We start from the raw sequence: 22,593 nt of genomic DNA on the forward strand, positions 1-22,593 counted from the left end.
AAACAACACAGTTGCATTCTTACCTATGCAGAGGCTCCCCTGGACCTGTTTTCACCCATGAGCTAAGACAACACATTCCCATCAAAAAGTACACTGGTTGGACATGGAGAGTTGTGTTTCTGGATACAGATGAGCAATAAAAATAACAACTGCCTTTTCTCTTGGCCTAGACCATGGCTTTGAATAATAAATCCTAAATACACCTCTCCTATTCCATTTTTTGGACAAGCTCTATACTGCATGCTCCACTATACTTTCTTGCTATGTAGTTCTGGGACTGCATGAAATCTATGGTGCATGAAGTATTGGCGATAAAATAAAGAAGCTATGTATGAAATAAGCATTTGCAAATTAAGAGACTTTTTGAAAGACAAGCCACAATCTGGGAGACAATATTTACAAACTATATCTGACAAAGGACTTATATACAGAATAAAGAACTTTCAGACTTCAGTAATAAGAAAGCAAATATTCTAAGTTTTAAAAAATGGCTGAAAGACTTGAACAGACACTTCACCAAAAAAGATACATGGATAGCAAATATGCACATGAAGAAATACTCAATATCATTAGACTTTAGGTAAATGCAAATGAAAACTACAATGAAATTCCATTAAACACCTATTAGAATAGCTAAACTTCAAAAAACAAAAGCAGAACAACAAAATGTTGACAATACCAAGTGCTGGAAAGGATGCAGAGGAACTGGAACTTTCATACCCTGCAGGTAGAGCTACAAAATGGCATAACCACTTTGAAAAATATATTGGCAGTTTCTAATAGAGTGAAACACACATTAACCACACAAGCCAGTAATGTTATGCCTAGGTATTTATCCAAATGAAGTGGAAACTTATGTTCACACAAAAATCTGTACGCAAATGTTTATAGTGGCTTTATTTGTAATGGTCAAAAACTGTCGCTCAAGTGGGTAATGTTTAAAGAAATGGTGATATATCCATTCAATGGAATACAGCTCACCAATAAAAAAGGATGAATTACTGATACAGGCAACAATGTGGATGAACCTCAAACACACTGTGCTTAGTGATTATTTATATATTCTGCAAAAGGCAAAACTACAGAGACAGAAAACAGGGGTGGGGAGAGGGGCTGATTACAAAGGACACCAAAAACTGTTCTTTAACTTGATTATCACGATGGTTCTATGACTGTATACATTTGCCAAAACCTGCAGAACTGTATGCTAGGAAGGGTAAATGTCACAGCATGTAAATTATACATTAATAGAAAAATGGAAGGAAAACACTAGGAAACACGAATGGAAAATAAAAAGATTTTTCAAAAAATAAAAAATAATTAGCAGAAAAATTCTCAAGCCAATAACATTAACTTGAACTTTTTCCACACAGCAACTGCATTTTTAACTTTCATTCTAATTCTAATGTCATATAGGAATTGGGAATCAATAAAAAGGAAGACTTGTGCCAACATTTGCCTCACGTTTGACTTTGCTCCTTCTCAAAGCCCACTACTCAGTCACATGTGCATACCACATCAGATCTTGCATTTACCCATGCTCTTTTTGTGATATTCAGATTATTTATTAATGATTTTCAGTTGCACAGAACATCCATGCAGATATCTGGTCCACAGGTAAAAAGTCAAATGAGAAAACACAGCCATAAATGGCTATAATAAAGACTCTTTTATGATACAATTATCATAAAGAAACCATCTTTGGCAGATACAAAGGTGCAAATGTTAAACCTCAATGTATGATAAAATAGCACTTTATTAACCAAAGTGGGCTTATCCCCTCATATGAAGAAACTCAAGAAACTTTGCCATGTCTTACTCTAAAAAGACAGCCTACTCAAGTGAAAGGTCTGAAGGGTTCTCAGGTTAACACCAAAATCCTCCTGCCTCTGTCAGCTAGATGGCCCTGTTCCAGAGCCTTCTGCTGATTCTAAAGTCCCTTCTAAAGAAAGATGTGCATCTTAGCCAGTTTCAGATGGTTCCTATGAAGGGGAACACATTGTCAAGTATTCACCCTTGTAGCACCCCTTTTCTTCAGCAGGGAATGGGGTTTCTGAAGCAAAGTGTCAGGAATCCCTAAAATATGATTAGCAAGAAACAGGGAAAGGTCCTGAGATGGCACAGAAGGTGTAAAGCAGGCAGCTCTTCTGGCTGTCTTTGGATCCAGAAGCTTAATTAAAAAGTTTTAGGGGCCAAGCGTGGTGGCTCATGCCTGTAATCCCAGCATTTTGGGAGGCCACAGCAGATGAACCATTTGAGGCCAGGGGTTTGAGACAAGCCTGGCCAACATGGCAAAACCCTGTCTCTACTAAAAATATGCAAATTAGCTGGGTGTGGTGGTGCACACCTGTAATCTCAGCTACTTGGGAGGCTGAGGCACAAGAATAGCTTGAACCTGGAAGGTGGAGTTTGCAGTGAGTCAAGATTGCGCCACTGCACTCCAGCCTGGGCAACAGAGCAAGACTCTCAAAACAACAACAACAAAGATTTTGGGGAATACGCATATTTCATATGTAAATGAGTCCTAATCTCAGGTACAAACCTAACTTGCCACCTTACATTCCTAATTGCAAACTGGCCCTTCTGGGCTTCTAAACACAGGTGAGGGAGATCCTTTAAGGATAGAAAAGGTAGTTTAATATTTCAGTCCATGATGGAATGCAGATATGACAGTGGTCTCCTAAGATCGTAATACTAAATTTTTAACTGTACCTTTTCTATCTTTAGTTACACAGATACTTAACATCACATTATAATTGCCTACAGTATTCAGTACAGTCACATACTGTACAGATCTGTAGCCTAGGAACAATAGGCTATGTACCACATAGCCTAGGTGTGTGGTAGGCTATCCCATCTAGGTTTGTGTCAGTGCACTCTGTGATGTTCACAAAATTACCTAACAAGAATGCATGGGTCACACACACCCTATGCATGACGGCACTGTAAATTGAGGATCTTCCTATTGATAGGAACATCACAATGACAGCCATCAAGGCACTTCAGACAAGGAGTCAAAAAACCTCCCAAAGATACTGCCTTTCCCTTCAATTAAATCACTCTGAGAAGTGGCTTAATGGCCCAGGGGCTTTGCTCTGGGTACGTGCTCTGGCCTTGGAGACTGGCCTTGCTTTTCTAATCCTTGCAACTGCAGCCTGACCTGTTGATGATAAAGATGAAGCAAAGACTAAGAGCAATGGAAGGGAAAAAGGGGCTATATGCAGCAAATCTCAAACTAGAACGAAAATAGCAATTTTAACAATAGCGATGACGACAACAAAGTCAAAAGTTGCGTAAGAGACAACAATGAGTTGCAATGTGTGGACTTTGTTTAGATCACAATCTAACTGATGATTGTAAAAAGGCATTTTGGGGACAATGAGAAAAATTTTAATATAGGTACTGTGTAGGCGATATGAAGGAATTGTTAATTTTGCTGAAACATTATAATATTACTTGATAATATTATGTATCAAATATTAATAATATTATAGTTACTTAGGAAAAGATCCCCACTTTTCAAAGATTTATCATGAAATATTTAGAGATGGTATCTTGAGTTTGTTTTAACATACTCAGCATAAAGAAAAATAAGCAAATGTAGAAAAATCTTAGTCATTATTAAGATTCATGGTGTTTACAGTGGTTCATTTTATTATTGTCTCTAGCTTTATGTATGCTTGAAGATGTTCATAATAAAATGGTTTTTAAAAACAAAATGATAATTTTTTTAAAAAATTTAATGAATAAGTGGCAACAAATGAAAGAAGGTACAATTCCTGTATTAGAAGTTTCTTTTTTACTACGTCTTAATGACTTTATTGGAGTCACTGCACTATTAATACTAAAGTTTTTCTTTTTAAAAAAGGAAAGCAGAATTTTTATAAGTACCATTCAGTAGATCAAGTTGAAGAAATAAAGAATTAATGTATTTAAAACAGTGATTTTCTAATAATTTACCAAGGATTTTAGAGGTCATTGCTTATATTGACTGTTTATTAGACAGAAAGTCATTGAAGACTATAAAAAAGAGAAAAAAAGTATAAACACCGATGAAGAACAAAAAGGGGAAAATGAAAGGAAATCAGGCTCAAACCATAAATCCCAAATGGCAATAACTAACTTTAAAAATTCATAATCAGTCTTGAGTTGCAGTGCCAGCTTTTTCCCTTTCTGCAAGCTGTGGACAAGTTTGTTCACCTCTCTGAGTTCAGCTTTCTCATTTGTAAGATGAGAATAATCAGAGCATCTTCCTCCCATGAACTGTTGCAAGAGTAAATGAAATAATCATAATGTGCTTCCACATTGCCAAGTACACAGTTCCTTAAATGCTGCCTGTTCTTGATCTTTACAAGGCTGAAAGGGTCTAAGAATGCAGAAAGTGTGTGGTGAAAGTGCAGGCAGACAAGTTCCTAGCATAAGTCACTAATTAGCCACCAACCACTGACCTGCTTGGGGCCCAGGCAGGATTCTGAAGTCAGCCAAAGCTTTTGTCACTGCCTGGAACCCACAGGCTGCCCCAGAATGTTTTACCGAAAGCCCCCTCAGGGGTCTGCTCCCCAGCTCTGTCTCTCACTCCATTTGGGTACCACTCGAAGGGCAGCTAATCTAATCAGCTAATCTATGCTAAATTATTAATGGGATCCAAGAGGTTAATGTGTAACAAGCATACACTCCATCAGAGGCCTGCTGGAGACAGACACAAGGCCTCTGTGAGTCATTAGAGTCTTGGTGGGAATTTCAGGCACCAAGCAGCCTTCCTCAAATCAAATCAAATTCCAGACAGGCATTTAAAAATTCCTGCCAGCAAAAATAATTCATATATGAATGCAGTCAAATCAATACCGAGGCCAAAAAATATCCCCTAACTAGACCAGGACATAAGGGCTGAAGAAAATGGTATATTGACGAGCTTTATAACCTCAGGCAAGTCAACATTACAGACTTCTCTGTGTCTCAGTTTTCCAATCTGCAAAATGGAGTTTGCGGTAAGAACTGAAATATGTAATCCATGTAAAGTACCTGGAAGAGAGGCTACTACATAATACATGCTCAGCAAATGTCAACTCTTATTAGTATCATCTAGGGAATGGAAATTAGATGGTAGTCAAAGAAGATGCTCCAAAAACTGAAGTTAAAAAGGGGTTTGTAGGCCAGGCATGATGGCTCAGTCCTGTAATCCCAGGGAGATTCTGTCTCTACAGTTTTTTTTGTTTAATTAGTCATGTGTGGTGGCATATGTCTTTAGTTTTGGCTACTTGGGAGGCTGAGGTGTAAGGATCCCTTGAGCCCTGGAATTGAAGGCTATAGTAATCTATGATCGTGCCACTGCACTTCAGCCTGGGCAAGAGAATGAGATTCTGTCTCAAAAAACCAAACAAACCAAAAGAGGGGTTTCTAGATAGCAGTTTCCATTTGTGTTTTCTATGCAATTTGGCCCATAGTATAGCACATTGGAAACAGATTGGGTTAAGGCTCAGACTCTCTTCTTCCTGGCTGTGTGACTTTTTGGACAAGTTTCTCAACCTCTTTGAGCTAATTTTCTCAACTGTAAAATAGGGGTAATAATACCTACCCTACAATGCTGACCAATGTATTACATATGATAATGTGTGTAAAGTGTGTAGCATAGTGATCCCATATGCACATAAGGGCCTAACAGATGATGGCTTTAATTATCATCTTATGTTTTCCAGCCTTTATAACTGCAGCCTGGAAATCCCAATCAGGAAGTGATGGTACCTTCTAATGGGAGTGATAAACAGAGTCCCCAGTGCCTAATGGAGATTAAATCTTAATAATACCAGGGTCAGTCCAACAGGCACAAGGCAATTTAGCTGGGTTGAATGAGAGATTCAACTTTAACCAGCCACAGATGTCCCAAAGAAGTAGACACAAGGCAGGATTTTTATCTGTCTGGTTATTGAGACTGCCTCATTCCAAGAAAATAAAGGACCGATAATCTCCACTTCTAAGGTCCTAAGATCCTAAGAGACCAAAATGTGGCTTGGCTATTGGTCTCCAGTGACAAGTTCAATAGGTGTAGCAAAATAAATCCATGCCACTATCCCTGTTTCATTTTATCTGTATTTTCAGATTATGAAACTATTAAAGAAACATGGCAAAGGAGTCACAAAATAGAAGAATATAAAAGTGCAAAAGTAAAGACTGCCTATGTTCCTAGTAACCATAAATAATCACTGTTAATATTTTCATACCTTTACTTCAGATATTCTGTTTACACACATGTACCCAAATAGAGCTTATCATTAAAAAAAATAATATCCTACCAAACATATTAGTTTATCACCTGCTTGTTCACTGAATATATATTCTGTGTTTGGTAACATAAATTCAGGCCATCATTTTTAACAGCTGCATAGGAATCCATTATATGCCTGCCCCATAATGTACTGATCTATCTTCCTCCCAAAGGGCACTTAGGCTGTTTCCAGTCTTTTGCTATAATAAACAACACTGTACTGGATCTCATTCATAAACACCTTTACACAATTGTCCGATTATTTCCTTAGGCACAGCATTGATGGGTCACAGAGTAGACAGTTCTTAAATGCCTTAAGAAACAAAAATTACCTGGCCTTGCTGAGATGGGAAGGTGAGGGAGAAGTTTGAGTTAGAGAAAAACACTTGCCTTCCAGGCCCAGGCAAACAAAACAGCCTTCTTCCCTGCCTTTCTCTCACCCACCTACCAGGAAGCACTGATAAGAACCACTAAATCCTCTTGTGCAAAATTCAGGGTCAAATAGAGAGTGTCTGTGAAACAGAACTTGGGATTTCATCTGGAAACAAGCAATGGGAAGGATCCACAGGAAGTGGCTTATAAAAGCAAGCCACTCTCCAAAGGGCTCCCACAGGCCTTTTGCTTGTCCCCCTGGTGTGTGGGGCTAGCAGGCAGTGAGCACAGTGAATTTTACTGAGGACCCAGTATGTAAAGGACACTGCAGTCACAAGGGCATGCCACAGGGAGAGAAGACACCCCACTTCCCATCGTGAACCCTAAAGAACTCACAAATAGGATGAAAAGACGAATAAATGCAGAGACACTCAAATGACCCAAATGTATACACATAGACATAACCAGTGATGACAAAACAGAGACAATCAGGAAGGGCAGCCACTGGGCCAAGAGAAACTTGCAAGAAAGAAAATATTTAAATGTTGCATTGGGTACAGAGGAAACAAGGGGACAGAAAGCACCCTCAGCCTTGCTACTAGCTGGCAGGGTGACCTTGAGCAAGTCCCCTAAACCCTTCATGATTACCCAGAAGCACTAGGCTATTACCTTTGAATTTTAATATTTGGAGTTTTCCTTTCCTCATTGTGGTGTTTTGTTTTCTATTTTCATGAACCTTAAAAAACCCCTATCATTCTGTGATTGTCTACCACATGCTAAATAAACACTGTCCTGGGAGCTTTCATTATTTCATACTCATTCAGCCCTAACTTCAATCTTGAAAGGTACATGTACCTTACTTTATATTCTAAAGTGTGCTTGAAGTCATACAACTAACCAGGAATATGGACAGTTCCTGGTTTTCTCCTCCTGGCACAGAGAAGTTGCTCAATAAAGACTTGATGGATAACTGAATAAATGCACACATGAATGAAGAAACGGAGCTGTACACTCCTTCCTAAACCCATAAAGTTTTCATTGCAGTAGACTCCTTCTATGCTTCCCTTTTTAACGTAAGTTATCTCAGAATCCTTTTTTGAAAATTAGGCATACCTCAAGATTCAGAAATGACCAAGACATATTCCATCTGCGTGTGAAAGTGTCACAGTCATTGTGTCTTGCCCTGCTCCTACTCCCATGATCTGGTAACTAAAGGGTTACACTGAGCTCAGCAGGAGACCTCTCTCCCAAGGCTAGGGAAAGTTCAGATGGGTTGGTGTTGAATATATAGGATATCACTCCTGGGAGGAAGCATCTTAACATCCTGCAACTTCAGTTTCCTTATCTGCACAGAATTAGATTGTTGGCCTAGACCAGACTGCTAAGGACTACTCCAGTTCCAATATCCTATCATCCTATGAGAAGAGGAGACATGGAAAGCACTGATGTAGAAAGTCAAGTCCACAGCAATGCCAACAGCAAGTGACAGATAATGACTACTGCCTTAAACCCAACTTTAGCAGTGACTCTCAAATTTAGCTAAACATCTGAATCACTTGGAGCCCTATTAAAACCACTGATTCTTGCTTCATCACATTTGCCTGGGAGAGGAGTTTGTTTTGTTTTAAAGAATCTGCATTTGTATGAGGCTCCCAGAGTACTTCTAAAGGTTACTTTTGGTTACCAACCACTGCTCTTGACTGGGGGCTGGGAGGGAAGAGGAATCACTGAATCTGAACGGATTGCTATTGCTAGGCAGCCCCTTTTCTCTCTGGCAAGAGGGACTACTCCCACCTCAACCTACTTTCACTCCCAGTGCAAAGGCTACCTGGTTCCAGAGGTGTCCTTGACCTATTGGTCCATTCCTCTGATACCTGCTGGTGAATCGTGCCATATTCTAAACTGTTCTGAGAAGCTGCATCTGAATTCAAAGAAGGGGTGCAGAAGTAGCTGGAAGAGAGAGACCAGAGTGGCACAGCGGCACAGCCCAGCAGCAACCTTTGGAAGAGCTGATCAAAACTGCTAGGCTCCTGGTTCATTACATGGGATGAAGGAACGGCACACCATATTGGTCAGGAGCAAGCAAACACTAGGAGGAAAACTAAAAGTACTGGCATTGTGATTTGGAAGGTGGTAATTAAAGGCCCCAACCTTAATAACGACTGGAACCCAAATAGACTTTTATTTTATTTTTTTTAACTAAGGCATCTTCATTGTCTTCGAGCTTGACATTTTTAAGATTCACTCCTCTTTGTGTTTTTAACAGGATTTGACACTGCCATTTCCTCCAGCCCAGGAAATCAAATGTCCATTAACTTGCATAATTAATATTTTAAAATGAACCTTGAAGATTTTTTTGAATCACAGTACTAATTAAGACTTTCTCTTTCTGCCCCCTCTCTCTTTTCCACACAGACTCCTGCACAGAGAAAATGGGTCACGGAATAAGACAGAGAAACATGGGTCATCATTGTGGACTACCTGTGAGATCTTGGGCAAACTACTTCATTTCTGTAAATCTCAGCTCCTTTTCCAGGTATTATACACCAGAGTTAGGAATGGTAACTACCTCATACGTTTGTGATAAGGATTAAGCAAGGTGGTGCAGGTACAGTGCTTTGCATAATGCATGTACAGAATAAAACAATAATAAATAGTCATTTTTAAAAATGTTGACCTGTAGCCGCTTTAGGGGAGAAGAATATCATGAAGTGTCATTGGTCAATAAATTCATCAGTGAAAAAAATATTTCAGTGTCTTCTGAATATATACTAATAAGATGGAAGGAGGGGAATTGCAAATTTCATTTCTGTATGTTATGTATACATTTCATGTTATGTTTACATTTATACACATGTCTAAAATGTGTACTTGCTAATACAGATTTGGGAAGTCAAGAAGTTTAGGTCAATGGTCTTACTAGCACGGTCAAAACTGTGATAAATGTCCTGTCCACTAAACTTGCTGGTGGCTGGCAGTCTTGACTGTATACCTGCTGCTGAAACTATTGTTTTTGATGTATCTAAGTATACTTGCCCCTCTACTCCTCATATCCCTTGGCTCTTTAGAGTCTGACAGAATGCTTTAGTTATATTCCATCTTGTTTTGGTGGTAAGAACACAGAACTAGATGGGATAAAGCCAAAAGACCTACAATGTTACACCCTTAAATTTGGCTACTTGTAGGTTATAAATGGTCAATGTTATCTTTTATTAAAGGATTCACTTTAGAAATAATAATTCCAGGAGAGAATAGGACACCACATGCTATCCCAGTGAATAACCTGGTACAGGTATAAGATGAATTAAGTGATCCTCTGGGGAGCATTTGAGGAAACTCCCTGGTGGTCTTGAATTTAGGCCTTGTTTGGAGATACCAGAAAGACCCTGAGATGCTATTTAATTTGGAGAAGCAATTTTAAAAATAAAGAATAGAAAGAAAGATAAAGTTTTAGAGACAGGAAGTCCAAGAATTTTTTTTTAAGTATTTTCACGAACATCCTAAGACGCAAGACCAAATTGAGGAATTATTTCATAGCATAACCTATCATCAGGCAGAAAGTAACCAGGCTTCTGAGGCAGTGAAGTGTTGCTACAAGACTGCAGATGAAGAAACACAGACAGAAGCTTTCCAGGGTGCCCAGAATGACATATCCTTGACAATGGCCAAACATGTCAGCGCAAAACCTCAAAGAATCTGGCCAGGATGGAAGGAGACTAGCAGTGGGCAAATAGGATTTGACTGGTTGATTGGTACCTCACAGCATAACGTACAGGTACCTTGCTACAGTTCCTTAAGTCACGGAACATGAGCAAACCTGAAGTTTATAGGAAACATTCAACAAACACATATATGTTTTCGTGACTTCCATTTATAAGACATTTCTGTAACCCTACATGGTGAAACAAACAAACAAAAAACACCCAAATGAACAGAAGATGCCAAAAAAAAAATACATGCATTTGGTGACTGAGGGTGCTACTATCATGACCTGAATATTACTCAAGGTTAAGCCTAAAAATTAGCAACTTCAACAGAAAAGGTGGCTCTGCCCATAGAGGGCATGGAGTCACTGCTTTGAGTTCAAATCCTGACTTTATGACTTCTTAGCTGTGCACCTTAGACAAGGTACTAAACCTCTCCTTAGTCTCCACATCTGTACAGTGGGGTATGTATCCCTACCTCATTTGAGGACTGAATAAACAATAATGCATATGGTTGCACTTTGTAGACTGAAAGAGAGCTGCATCTCTGTAGTATAGCAATTTATCCATCTCAAAGAGCTGGGCTCTCCACTTAAGCAAGAAGCAAATACCTGAGGTGTCACATGCATGCCTTCCTGTTGAGGGCTCTCTCTGGGGGGCGCTGCGCCTATAAATGATGTGGGGTTTGTTTTGTTCCTCTTCATCTTCTTGTTCATCCATAGACTGTAGTGGTTCAATAAAATAATCCCCATCATGAGACCGGAATGTGCCCAGCTGCAAATGAAGAAAGATGGGAGGTTGATTTAATATAACTCAGTCATTGGGAGGAAAAAAACCAAAAGAACATTTTCAAGTAGAGATGGTGTCATTTTACCCAATCTCTTTTTCAGGAGGGTTGTTTCAACTGAAAATGCTGCAACATATGCGGAGAAGTGGTTTATTTCCACTCTCTGTCATATCAGTACATTTTCTAAAAATTATTTATTATTTACTATTCTTATTATTTTAGAGATAGGGTCTTGCTCTCTCACCCAGCCTTGAACTCCTGGGCTCAAGCAAACCCCCCACCTCAGCCTCCTGAGTAGCTGGGATTATAGGTGCATGCCATCATGCCCAGCTAAATTTTTTACTTTTTGTAGAGATGGGGGTCTCAATATGTTGCCCAGGCTGGTCTTGAACTCCTGGCTCAGCCTCCCAAAGTGTCATATCAGTAACTTATTCTTGATTTGACTTCAGTTGATTGTACCTGCTATCCAAATCTGTCTCTAAGAAATACTTCCTTAGAGCTCAAGTTCCAATCATTCCTGCAGGCTGTCAAAAGAGTCTTGGAAACTTAGAGAGCCTGGAAACTTAGGGACAAGTATGCACTCCAGCAGGAAAAGCTGGCCTACTGAAGTCTTCCCATTGATTCAAATTCAAGAAGCATATGTTGGCCACAATGCATTCAAGGTGGTACCACCTGTAACGCTGGCACATGATCCTCTCACCAACCCTTTCCTTTGCAAAATAGGGGAGTGACGTCCTGCAAGACTTTGAAGCCAGATTGCCCTAGGTTCCAATTTCAGCACCAGCACCTACCCATTCACCTTGGGCAAGTTCCTTAACCACTCTGAGTTTAAGCTTCCTTGTTCGTCAGCTGGGGATAAAGATACTTAATGTAAAGAGTTACTGTGCAGATTAAATAAGATAATGATAATTAAGTGCTTAGCAAAATGCCTGACACCTTGCAAAGGCTTAGAACTCGTGAACGGTTTTTGGTGTTGCCAGTGTTAGCCTCTAACCATTAGGATAAAATTTGCTTTTACTAATCATTCTAAGCACCTTGCAAGTCATTTTTGCTCCTTTTCACCCCACATACCCAAGTTTTTACAAATGATAAATGATACCTCAAGATTGAACCACCCAAACTAAAAATTACAAGAATACTGAAAAATTCCCCATGCCAAGTTGCTGAGTGGTGTTTAAGAGGAGAAATCAAGCTCCACTCTTCTCCTCCGCTTTCTCATTTCCCATGCTGGAAAAAAAATCTGATGCCTTGCATCCTTCCATTGACACAGGAGAAATGACTCCCTGAACATCAGCAGCTACATCCGCATCAGCATCATCCAGGAGCTTATTAGAAATTCAAATAATTGTGCTCCACCCCAAATCTGATCTATTGAATCAAAATCTCTAGGGGTAGGGCCCAAGAATTGAAATGCTAATGAGCTCCCAGGGTATTCTTACGCATGATAAAGTATGAGCAGCACTAGGCTAAGACGTTGGTTCCCCAAAACAGCTAGCTTCAAAATTGCCTGGGAAGGTTTTTTGTTTTTGTTTTCAAATTAGATTTAGGGCATTACCCTCTACTCACAGATTCAGAATTTCTAGGGATGGATCTAGAATGTTTTTGTTTTTTCTTTTAAAAGCTCTCCACATGATTCATGAGCCCCTGGTTTAAGAAAAGGGCAGCTCAGATGTGGTCAGACTAAGAGACAGAGTAGCTAGTTGCCAGAGAAGCAGTGATTTAATAAATTTATTCTCTGCCTGTGTTCAATACACAACTCTCGTGTTCTCTGAGCACAAATCAGAGAGCATATCACAACATGTGAAGCCTATCAGAGACATGAGTCCTGGGAAAGAGCCAGGGAGCTCAGCTGGTGACAATTTGCCACCTTTGATTGGTAAATGGGGAAACCAAGACACAGAAGGAGGAAGTGATTGGGCCCAAATTCCCCTTCAATGGTACAGAAGCACCTGGACAGCGCTGAGTGTAACCTGACTTTAGTCCCGTGCCTTTTTATAAAAGAACCCTGAGGTTCTCTTCAGGAGAACAGGATCAGTCTCTGGTCTATGGTTAAGCGCATGGATCAGAAAGACCCGGTTGAAATCCCAACGCTGCCACTTACCAGCTGTGAGATCTTGAGCAAGTCTCCAGCTCTCAAAGTCTCAGATTTTTTTTGTCAGTAAAATGTGTTGTTCTGAGGATTGGGTTCTTGGAGGATTTGGATGAGATAATACATATGTAAACTACTTATAGTAGTGCCAGGCAGACATTAATAGCAAGAACTCAATAAATCATATCAATGTGATGCCAACATTAATTGTGCTGTTGATTCACAAAGGTGGGCCTAAGAGTTATCTTTTCTTGGTTAAGGTGACTATTTATTCAAACATATATACTAAGTATATACAACATACAAAGCTCCAATATAGGAGAAAAATGAGTTGATGCTGACCCTATTGCCAAGGAGAAAAGGATAGAACATGTCTACCAAGAACCTTGACACAAGGGAGAACATACAAAGCATCATAAGAGAGACTCTCAGAAGTGTCTATGAAGGGGGAGGGGGAGAGATGACATCAACATGGGGAACTATGAAAAGGTCTTCTGGGAAAGAAGAGATATAAATTATATACACCTCCAAAGAAGGGTAGGATTTGAGCATGTGAAGATGAGTGAGAAGACCAAGTAAATTCAAAGGCACAAAGGCAATGAAGACTAGGATTGAGGGTGGGGTGCAGAGAAAGCAGTGTAAAACCCATGGCCTGAAATGCAGGATTTGTGGAGGAAAGATTGGGAGCTGAGACTGGACATGTGGATGTGAGTGAGTGCACTGTAAATAGTCTTAAATGCCAAATGGAGTTAGCGATCGAGGAGAAAGACTGGAGAAGAAGCCCAGTGTAATATTTCTTAGACATCGGTCCTAAGGAGAGAGGGGGAGAAAAGTGAAGCGGGATAGATTTAGGGTAGAGATGTTCAGGAGAGGTGGGCGACCCATCTCAGATGAAATTCAGAAAAACTGACAACTGACTAGGGGTGGCAGATGGCACAGCCCACTCCAAAATCTGGTAGACTCTGGTAGACTCTTCAAGATTTCCTGGAAGACTCCTAGGCGGAGAACTAGCAACATCTTGATGCCACTGCTGCAGAAGTGGTAAGGGGAAGTCTTGGGAAGAGATAACTTCCAGAAGGAAGACAAAGGGGCAGGGGTTTTGGAGCTAGATTAATGGCTGAAGATACGAAGAACCAGAACGCATATCTTTAAGATGTATGAGGGCCCTTTTCCCCAAAAGAGGCAGACTGCGAATTAAACGCAATATAAATGAGGTTATCACAGTCCAGGTAGTCGTTTCTGAAGCCCTAGTCCTCAGTTCCCAAAGAAACCACGTGCGCACTACCACCTAAAACTGCCAATGAAAATGAAGGTCCTGCGCAGTAAAATATTTATACAACTGCTGGGGCCACTAGGCTTCAGCGGGTGTGGAGGCGGGGAGAGAGGAGGAGTAAAGACTGTTTACAAACTTGACGTACACACGCAGTCCTATCCCTACGGTCCTGGAATTGGGGGTTACTATCTTAGAATCTAGGGGCACTCCAGGCTCTGGGCTCAGACGGCTGACTTCTGCCTACCAGAGCCTTAACCTTTCAAAGACCCGAAGGATTCCAGAGCTCTTGCCCTAGGTCCTGGGGCAGCGATGACTCACTGCAGCACCCCCTCCCACTTCGCCAAGCTGCCGTCTCCGCCCACCCCCAAACAATCTCGACAGCGCATTTCAGGAGCCACGGCTCCGGGCGCTTTGCTGGGGGCTAAATGGGTTTATCCCTTTCCTTGAATCCCAGCAGGCTAGAACTACCCCCTCCCAGGCTTCAGGCTTGCCACGCTCTCCACCCGATCCTTCCATTGAAAGGCAGAGAAGGAAGGATGTGCTTGCGAACTTTAAGACCCACGAACGACAGCGCACTGATGGAGCAGCCCAGTGTCCGGGGGTGAGTATCCAAGGCCCCACTTAGAAAAGGGAGGGAGGGGCTGTGGGTGCTTCGGGAAGAGTAAAGGCATCACCGGGCACAGTGCCTACGACCCCATTGCGCCTACAGCGCCGTGCGGCTGGGAGAGACTGACCCGGGAAAGTTTCTGCGTCACACGCGCGTGGCAGAAACGCACGTCGCTTGGGAAAGTCAAGGACCACCCTTGCTCGGGCCAGAACCGTACCGCAGCGACTCCTCAAATGTCGTGAAGTGGGGGGCAGATGCCTTGTAAGATCCACTGGAGGGCACATGCGGGGGTCGACAGAGAGTCGGGGAACCAACGTGGATTCCCTGCTAAATGCGTATTTGGCGGCGCAAGAAGGCGGCCTCCCCGCCCTGCCTCAGTCCCTAGGGAAACGTGCGCCGCAGGCTCCCTCTCTCCACTCCCTGGAACCCGTGAGTAGTAGAAACCCCAGAGGAACCGAAATCACGTCCGGACAGCCTCTCCAGGCTGTCTCCCACTATCCCGTTTCTCCCGGCCACCCCGCCAGTAGGGTGCAGAGTTGGACTGCGCTGCACCCCCACTCTCGGTTCCACCCCAATTCAAAGCGTCCGGGGTAGGCTCCGCCTTCTCCCCCGCCCCCAGAGCCCTAGGCCCACCCTTCCGTTCCTGGGACGGGACCTGCTCCCTGTCAATCCAGTTCAGCCTCAGGGTTCCTGGCGCGTGAATAAAGGCCCTGAGAGAAAGCGGGGACTCTAGATTACGCACCGCCCTCCACAACACACACTGAAGGAACTCCCAGTGCCTTGGGCAGGGGATCCTCAGCCCCACATCCCCGATGCAAGGCGCACCAATAAGGAGTCTGGTCCGCCCTGCGCTCAGCTGCTCAGCTGCTCCGCTCCCGGGTGGCCAAGTTTGCTGCAGGGAACCGCAACTCCAGTAACTTTCTCCGAGTTTGGAAACTGACTTCCAGGCCGCCTCGCAGCGTTGGGCAACGCGCCGCTGAACCGAGTCCAAACTCCAGAAAGCTCTGAAACATCCAGAAGCCCCTGGGGGCGGGTGCGTGCGCTCCACGCCAGTGTACGCGCACGCACAGAGCTAGCTACCCAAACCATACGAGTTTCTAGCTGATATTTAACGCCGGAGAGGAGCGGAGCCTCGCCACAGTGAGGGTTTCTAGGTTTAGAGGGCAATTAAGTCTTCTAGAAGCGAGCGAGGAGGCGGAAGGAGAGAGGAGGTGGCGCGCGCCCACTTACCATTCCTGAGCAGAGGCTGATGACGGCCGTGTGCTCGGAGTTGGTATTGACATAGCCTTTGTAGAAACAGTGCTTGAGTTCCGCTTCCTCTTCGGAATAAAACTTGGTCTGGTTCACCCCGGGCGTCCCGAGGAGGGTGACAGTGAATAGTGGAGCGATAAATCCGGCATTGGCGGTGAGATTAAATAGAAACTGCTGGCCGAAGGCAGAGAGGCGGTAATGCGCCTGGGAGGAGGTAGAGGAGGAAGAGGAGGAGGCGAAGGCAGGCCAGGGGTCAGTGGCAGAGTTAATGCTCCGTCGCGTTCTTTTGAAGTGGACGTTCGTGGGAAAGGGTTCTCCGAGAGCGTTCACTCGGATGGGAGACACGATTTCGTATTCGCTCAGGGTCTCTAATAATTTCACTGCGGAGAGAAGCAGAGGTATATGAACCAATAATTCATTTTTCCTTAAGCTTTAATTTAAAACGAAGGTGGGGACTTTGTTCTGACCTTATTTTCCAGCCCATTCGAGTCAATCCCTTCACCCTTAATCAGTGGACAAATATTTGCTGAACACCTACTATGTGCCAGTAACAGGACCTGTGCTAGGTGCTGAGGATACACTATTCCGAGCCAGACAATTAACAAGTCAAAATATATATGATTTCAGATATTGATAAATAACCTGAATAAAATAAAACATGACGCTATCTGGTGCCCCCAATTACTAAGTTACTTTAGTTTGGGGCGTGGGAGTGGGGATGGGGATATATCTGGCAACAGCAAGGTGGGGGGGGTTGCCTAAATTTGTTTCCATAGTGTCCCTCCCTAGCAATTGGTTGGGGATGACCCAAAGAAGGGAGAGGCTGCAAAGCGGGAGATAATTCTTTCTAGGAAAAGGAGAGAAGCCTCCGCTGCGGGGTGCCCCTGCCCGGGAGCGAGGACCGGGAGGCGGCGTCGGGGCCGGCGGGGTCCCAGGGGCCGGAGCCTGGTTACCTTGCCTCGGGTGCAGCCTGTCCTTGCGCACGGCCGCCGCGGCGTCTGGGCTCCCCATCTCGGCCAGGTCCCGCACCAGGAGCGTTAGCAGTGTGGCCCAGGATACAAACTGCATGGTGCTTCCCACCCCTCCCTCCGCTGCCCCCACCCCCCTCCCTCCTGCCCTCCTTGGCTGCGGCGGCGACGCGAGGCAGCGGCCGTGGAGAGCGCGCGGAGCCCGGCGCCCGCCGCCAACTTTTGACTTTAGGAGTCGCTGAGGTCTCGCTGCGAGGGTCCCGTCTGCGCTCGGCTGAGCAACGCCGCCGCCTGCCGAGAGCTGAGCCGCTCGGGCCGCAGGAGGAGCCGGAGGAGCAGGAGGAGGAGGAGGACTGGGGCTCGGCTGCTTGGCCGCATAATGCCCAGCGAGCGGGCAGGAGAAGGCGAGGAACTTGCGCTCCGAGGCGCGCCGGGCGCCCTGTGCTGGCCGGGATAGCTGAGCGGCTTCTTGAATGGGGGGCTGGGGGGGCGGAGGCGGGGGGGCCGCGGGTCCACAGCCTCTCAAATGCCCCCGGTGCACGCCTCTAAGAGGAGGAGAGGGGAGGAGAAAGCGAGACGAACGGGGACCGCCTCCTTCCAGACCATGTCCCCTCCTCGGCCGGCCCGTGCGGGACTCGCAGCCGGAGGCCCTGCCGGCTGCAAGAGGCGGAGGCCAGAGGCGTCACCAGCGCCGGGGCAGCTGTTCCTGGTCTCCGCCACCTCGCTGAAGTGGGGTTTTCTGAGATTCCCTGCCCCGGGGAGGGAAAGCAGGGAAAGTTCTCTCCCTTTCCTGGCGCGCGTGCAGCCACTTCCCCTCTCGTCTTTTTCCTCTCCTCTCCTCTCTCTCCTCCCTTCCGAGTCTCTTTTTTCTCCTCCCCCTTGTCTCTCTGCTGCTGTGCCTCTCGGACTCTGTCCCTTCTCCCCATTTTCCCCTGTGATGTCTGTCTTCTCCCCGCCCCACCGTGTCCCTGTCTGTTTCTCACATTTCTCCTTTTCCTTTCCTTTCTCTTCCGTCCCCATCTCTTGCCACCAGTCCCCTTCTTTTGGTTTCTTACAAGTGAAAGTGGCCCAGCGCCGGAGCGCCTTCCCTTCCTACACTTTTTCACTCGGGAGGAGATTTGGCACCTGAGCTCCGCTCTCGATTTAATCGCCCCAAGTCAAGAGTTTTAGAAATGGGGTTCTTAATCCTGCAGGTCGGAGTGTGTTTCTAATAAGTGGTCTCTTGAAAATTTCGCAAAATATTTAAGCTGTGCTTTCCACCAACCTCTGTCACCATTCATGGAGGGTCCATAGCATTCTGTAGGTCCCCTGCCCCAAAAAAGGTTAAGAACAAATTTTGGCAGCAAGAAGGGGCGGGGACTCTGGCGCCCCTCACTACCCGGGGGTTTAGAGATGGGAGGGGAAGAGGGGATGGAGTGTAAAGTTGTAGATCCCTGTGGGAAGCACCAGTCCCTGGAGGGATTTCTCAATCACTTCCGCTTGCTTTCAGCCTGAGAGATGCTTGGAAAGTCTGGGAAAGACTGAAAGCAGGCGCTTCAAGCTACACCTTCGTGTGTGTGTGTGTGTGTGTGTGTGTGTGTGTGTGTGTGTGTGAATTGTTCAATCATGGGTGGTTCAGTGGCGCCTTTTCTTTAACCAGCCCTCAGGAAGATAGAATTTCAAGATAATTTCAAGAGGAAAGACATGACAATATCGTTAAAAATATATAAATATATGACTAATAAATATATATTTGCCCAAGTATCCTAGAACGGGGGTTGAGGTTCTGTTGCATGGTAGGTTAGCACTCAGGACTAGAAATACCAAAGATTGCCAACACCAGGAACCAAATCGCAATATGCTAGCAATGTCAACTATTCTTGAGATACTAATACATACATTTCTTCTGGTGAAGGGTAAAAATGACTTGGCAAGACGAATTTGCTAAATAGTTGTTAACCCAAATTGATAATGTTACCATCGTCTTATTACTGGAATTTCATAATGGGTATATAAAATGTAAGGATGGAAAAATAACACATGTATTGTGCACAATTAGAGATTTTTAGAGAATGGCATTTAAACCTTGAACCTCCAAATTAATTCACTAAAATACGTTTCTTCTAATACACAATCTTTCTTTTTGTTATAACAACATTCCCCACAATCACAGTGTCTGGGAGTTGCTGAAAATTTAGTAAGGAACAGAAAAATATCAAGAAATCAATCTATTGGCTGATTCCTGTGGAAAATATTCCAGTACTTCCATTGTAAAATTACTCAAAAATATAGCACTTTCCAGTATTTCCCATTAAATCTTTTTTTCTCTTTCAGTTCAAATCCTTCCTGACAAAGAGAAGTTAACTAATGGTATAGAAATTACGATATGTAGGGACAGAAGCCTCCTTTGTGTACTCTCTCTCCTTTGCTTTCTTTCTAGGACTTTGCTTGAAGAATGAACTTTGTCTACAGTTTTAAAAAATTGATCCACAAGAGCTGATAGGCCAGAAAGATACAAAATATCTCTTGGTGACCTCCTGAGGTGACCAAGAACCTAGGTTTACGAATTTCTCATCCTTAGTGAGTCTACCCATCTTTTCTTCAGTGTATTAGCTGGCTTCTGCATTTACATCTGTAAAAAAGTCTTAAAGAATCTTAGGAAAATGTCTTTTAAATCGTGAGACATGAAAAAGACAGTTGAGCTAACTAAGCAAGTCAGGCAAAAATCTTTTGTCTGAATAATTACTCTTTGTCTAAATAAGTACCCTTATTCAGTACTTACCATGGGGTAACATATAGCATTTAATTTAATTCTCAAAACAGCTCTTTCAGGAAGTCAGTGTCAGTAATCTCATTTTACCAATAAGGATACCGAGATCTGAATAAGTGAAACAATTTGACCCCCCTCAATCCAGTAAGTGAGAGACACGATTCAAACTCCATTTCAGTGGTTCAATCCAAGTTCATAACTATTATCATATGTCATGAATAACTGATTAATCAGAAGCATTGCTAGATTTTTGGAGGGTTGCTTTGTGGGAAAATGGCTAAACTCATTCAGAGAATTGCCTCAAGCTTTTATTCTATGTATAACTTTTCTTTAGCTCTTATTCTTCTCATGCAAAGTATTTAATGAAAATCATGTCAGCGATTTCATTGATATTTCACAGCTTTTCCCTCAGCAGTTAGAAGAGATCTGGCACATAGTAGGTAGTCAATAAGTATTTATTAAGACTAGGCATGGTGGCTCACGCCTGTAATCCTAGCACTTTGGAAGGTTGAGGTGGGAGGATTGCATGAGGTCAGTTCAGGTGTTCAAGACCAGCCTTGGCAACATAGCAACCCCTTGTCTCTACAAAAAAAGAGAAAAGAAATAATAAAATGAAATAAAATAAATTGGACCCTCATAAAAATTTGCTCTGAAAGAAGCAAACCTTTTCAAGGTCACCTGGAGTTAAAGGAGGGACAGTTTTTAGCCCGTTTTCTTCTTGGGACTTTACTGAAATTGAATGGTATTGTAGGTTAAGTGGAAGTATTCATTGGCTGATTCGTCATGAAAATTAGATCCCAGAGGAGTGATGATTGATATTAGTCACTAGGGAGAGATAATCCGGCCAATGGAAATGACAGTGATGACATCACAAATGACTCTGTTTGCCTAATGCCACTGGAAACAGCAGGAAGGAGACTTGAAGCAAAGCCATCAATTTCCACAGAAAGGGGAAACCCACACCCAAATGGTAGGGAGGGCCCAGGAGCCAGAATTCAAGTGAATAGTTTCCTGAGTGGTCAGCAGCGTCAGGTGATTTGGGGAACAGATAAGCCCCTGGTACTTGGTAGCGCTGCATTCTGGTGAGTGAATCACCAAGCTGGGACCTGGTGCTGGCTGAGCTCTGTGACCTTGGGCCTAAAGAATCTTAGGGAGATGTGTTTTACATGACAAGAAATGAAAAGGACAATTGTGCTAACTAAATAATTTGGGTTCCAATCTTTTGTCTGAATAATAATAATGAGAATCTTTTCTTGAGTACTTACTATGTACCAGACCATGTGTACTATGTCCTCTCTGATCCAGTTTCCTATTTGCAGACTGCAGGGGTTAGAAACTGTGTTGTCTTTGTTTGCCCTGTGAGTGAACGACCTTAGTGTATTTTTTAAAAGTCTTCTAACTACTGACTTCAAGCAACAGGTAGTGTAGAGAAAGTAGTTTGTATCATTATTGATAATAACAGTAGATTCCCTTCACTGAATTCTTTGTGCTAATTATTCAGTCCTCATAGCTATCCTGCCATCTGGGTTTTACCCTCCTCATTTTACTTACAATGAAAATAAGACCCAGCAAAATTAAGTGACTTTGCCTGGCATTATGGAGTCAGAATGTGCAGTTGGGATTTACACTGGGGTCCAGTTACCTCCAAAGCTTGTGATCTCCATTAATCAGAGCAGCCTAGTAACGTAAAGACTTTCGCCTAATTGATCTTCATCATTCAGCACTTATATTTGGCCTGATGAATACCATCTGTAAGAACATCATTTTTTCTTCTAATGCTAAATCTAAAGTTCTAACTAGCTTTTCTTGACCCTACTCTGAAAGTCATAGTTCCACTTTGGAGGTGGCTCTGTATAGCTCATGACCAGCTTATAGCAGTTCTACGAAGGTGATCTGATCTTCAGCCTGTTCACTCAGCAGGAGCTCCTTGTTGACTTGTCATTCTAGAAGACCATACTCACATTATTGCTTAGGCTTTAAAACTCCATATGCATCCCACTAATCTTTCCTTTGACTGTATTCTTAGGGCTTCAAATCCTTTTTCTCCTCCCTCTACTATCCTTGAAATGAGAGCTTCACACCTGGGGTTCAACATCATAACTACAAATGGAATTCAGAAGTGCTAGGCTTCTAGCTTTGATCCACACTACTTCCAAACTGCAGCCAAATTAGCAACACAATGTGTGCAAATACAATTATTCTCTAAAAGTGCACATTTGATGTAGACAATTGTTAAATATATAGCATCTTTAACTAGCAGGGAATCTGATAACTCTAGGAGTATTTTGAATCATGCCAGAGTGCTTTATGCTCCCTGAGTCCAGAATTTTCCCTTTCCTAGTTTGGTTCACATGTGTTGTTGTGTTTTGGTGTCCTTTGTTAGTCTTTAAGGTACACAAGGGCAAAGGACAAATCTATTTTCTCCATGGTTACATAGTAGGCACTTCACAAATATGCCTTAAATGAGCTTACTGTTGCCGCTAATTTGGTTCTAGTTTTCAGAGCCAGGTTTTTTGTTTTTAATTTAGAAA

General features: G+C 43.1%; 1 protein-coding gene and 1 long non-coding RNA gene across 9 annotated transcripts in view; one reads left to right on the plus strand and one right to left on the minus strand.

Moving 5' to 3' along the window:
• ADAMTS9 (ADAM metallopeptidase with thrombospondin type 1 motif 9) overlaps window positions 1-18,072 on the minus strand; it is a 172,612-nt gene extending 154,540 nt beyond the window's left edge. Inside the window, exons 1-3 of one of the 2 annotated variants that reach the window (XM_031009301.3) lie at window positions 17,299-18,072; window positions 16,325-16,725; window positions 10,950-11,112 (exon numbers count right to left, since the gene is read on the minus strand). In XM_031009301.3, coding sequence (XP_030865161.3) covers window positions 10,950-11,112; window positions 16,325-16,725; window positions 17,299-17,413 — 679 coding nt within the window. In that variant the 5' untranslated portion in view covers window positions 17,414-18,072. The remainder of the gene's footprint in view (window positions 1-10,949; window positions 11,113-16,324; window positions 16,726-17,298) is intronic. The other variant, XM_031009302.3, reaches the window with a different exon arrangement.
• The window catches only part of LOC115933979 (uncharacterized), a 355,939-nt gene continuing 348,000 nt past the window's right edge, over window positions 14,655-22,593 (plus strand). For all 7 annotated transcript variants that reach the window (XR_010132864.1, XR_010132862.1, XR_010132860.1 and 4 more), the window contains exon 1: window positions 14,655-15,088. This is a non-coding gene — a long non-coding RNA (uncharacterized lncRNA). The remainder of the gene's footprint in view (window positions 15,089-22,593) is intronic.

The sequence above is a fragment of the Gorilla gorilla genome, chromosome 2, assembly GCF_029281585.2.
Source record: "Gorilla gorilla gorilla isolate KB3781 chromosome 2, NHGRI_mGorGor1-v2.1_pri, whole genome shotgun sequence".
In the NCBI taxonomy this organism is placed as follows: Eukaryota; Metazoa; Chordata; class Mammalia; order Primates; family Hominidae; genus Gorilla; species Gorilla gorilla.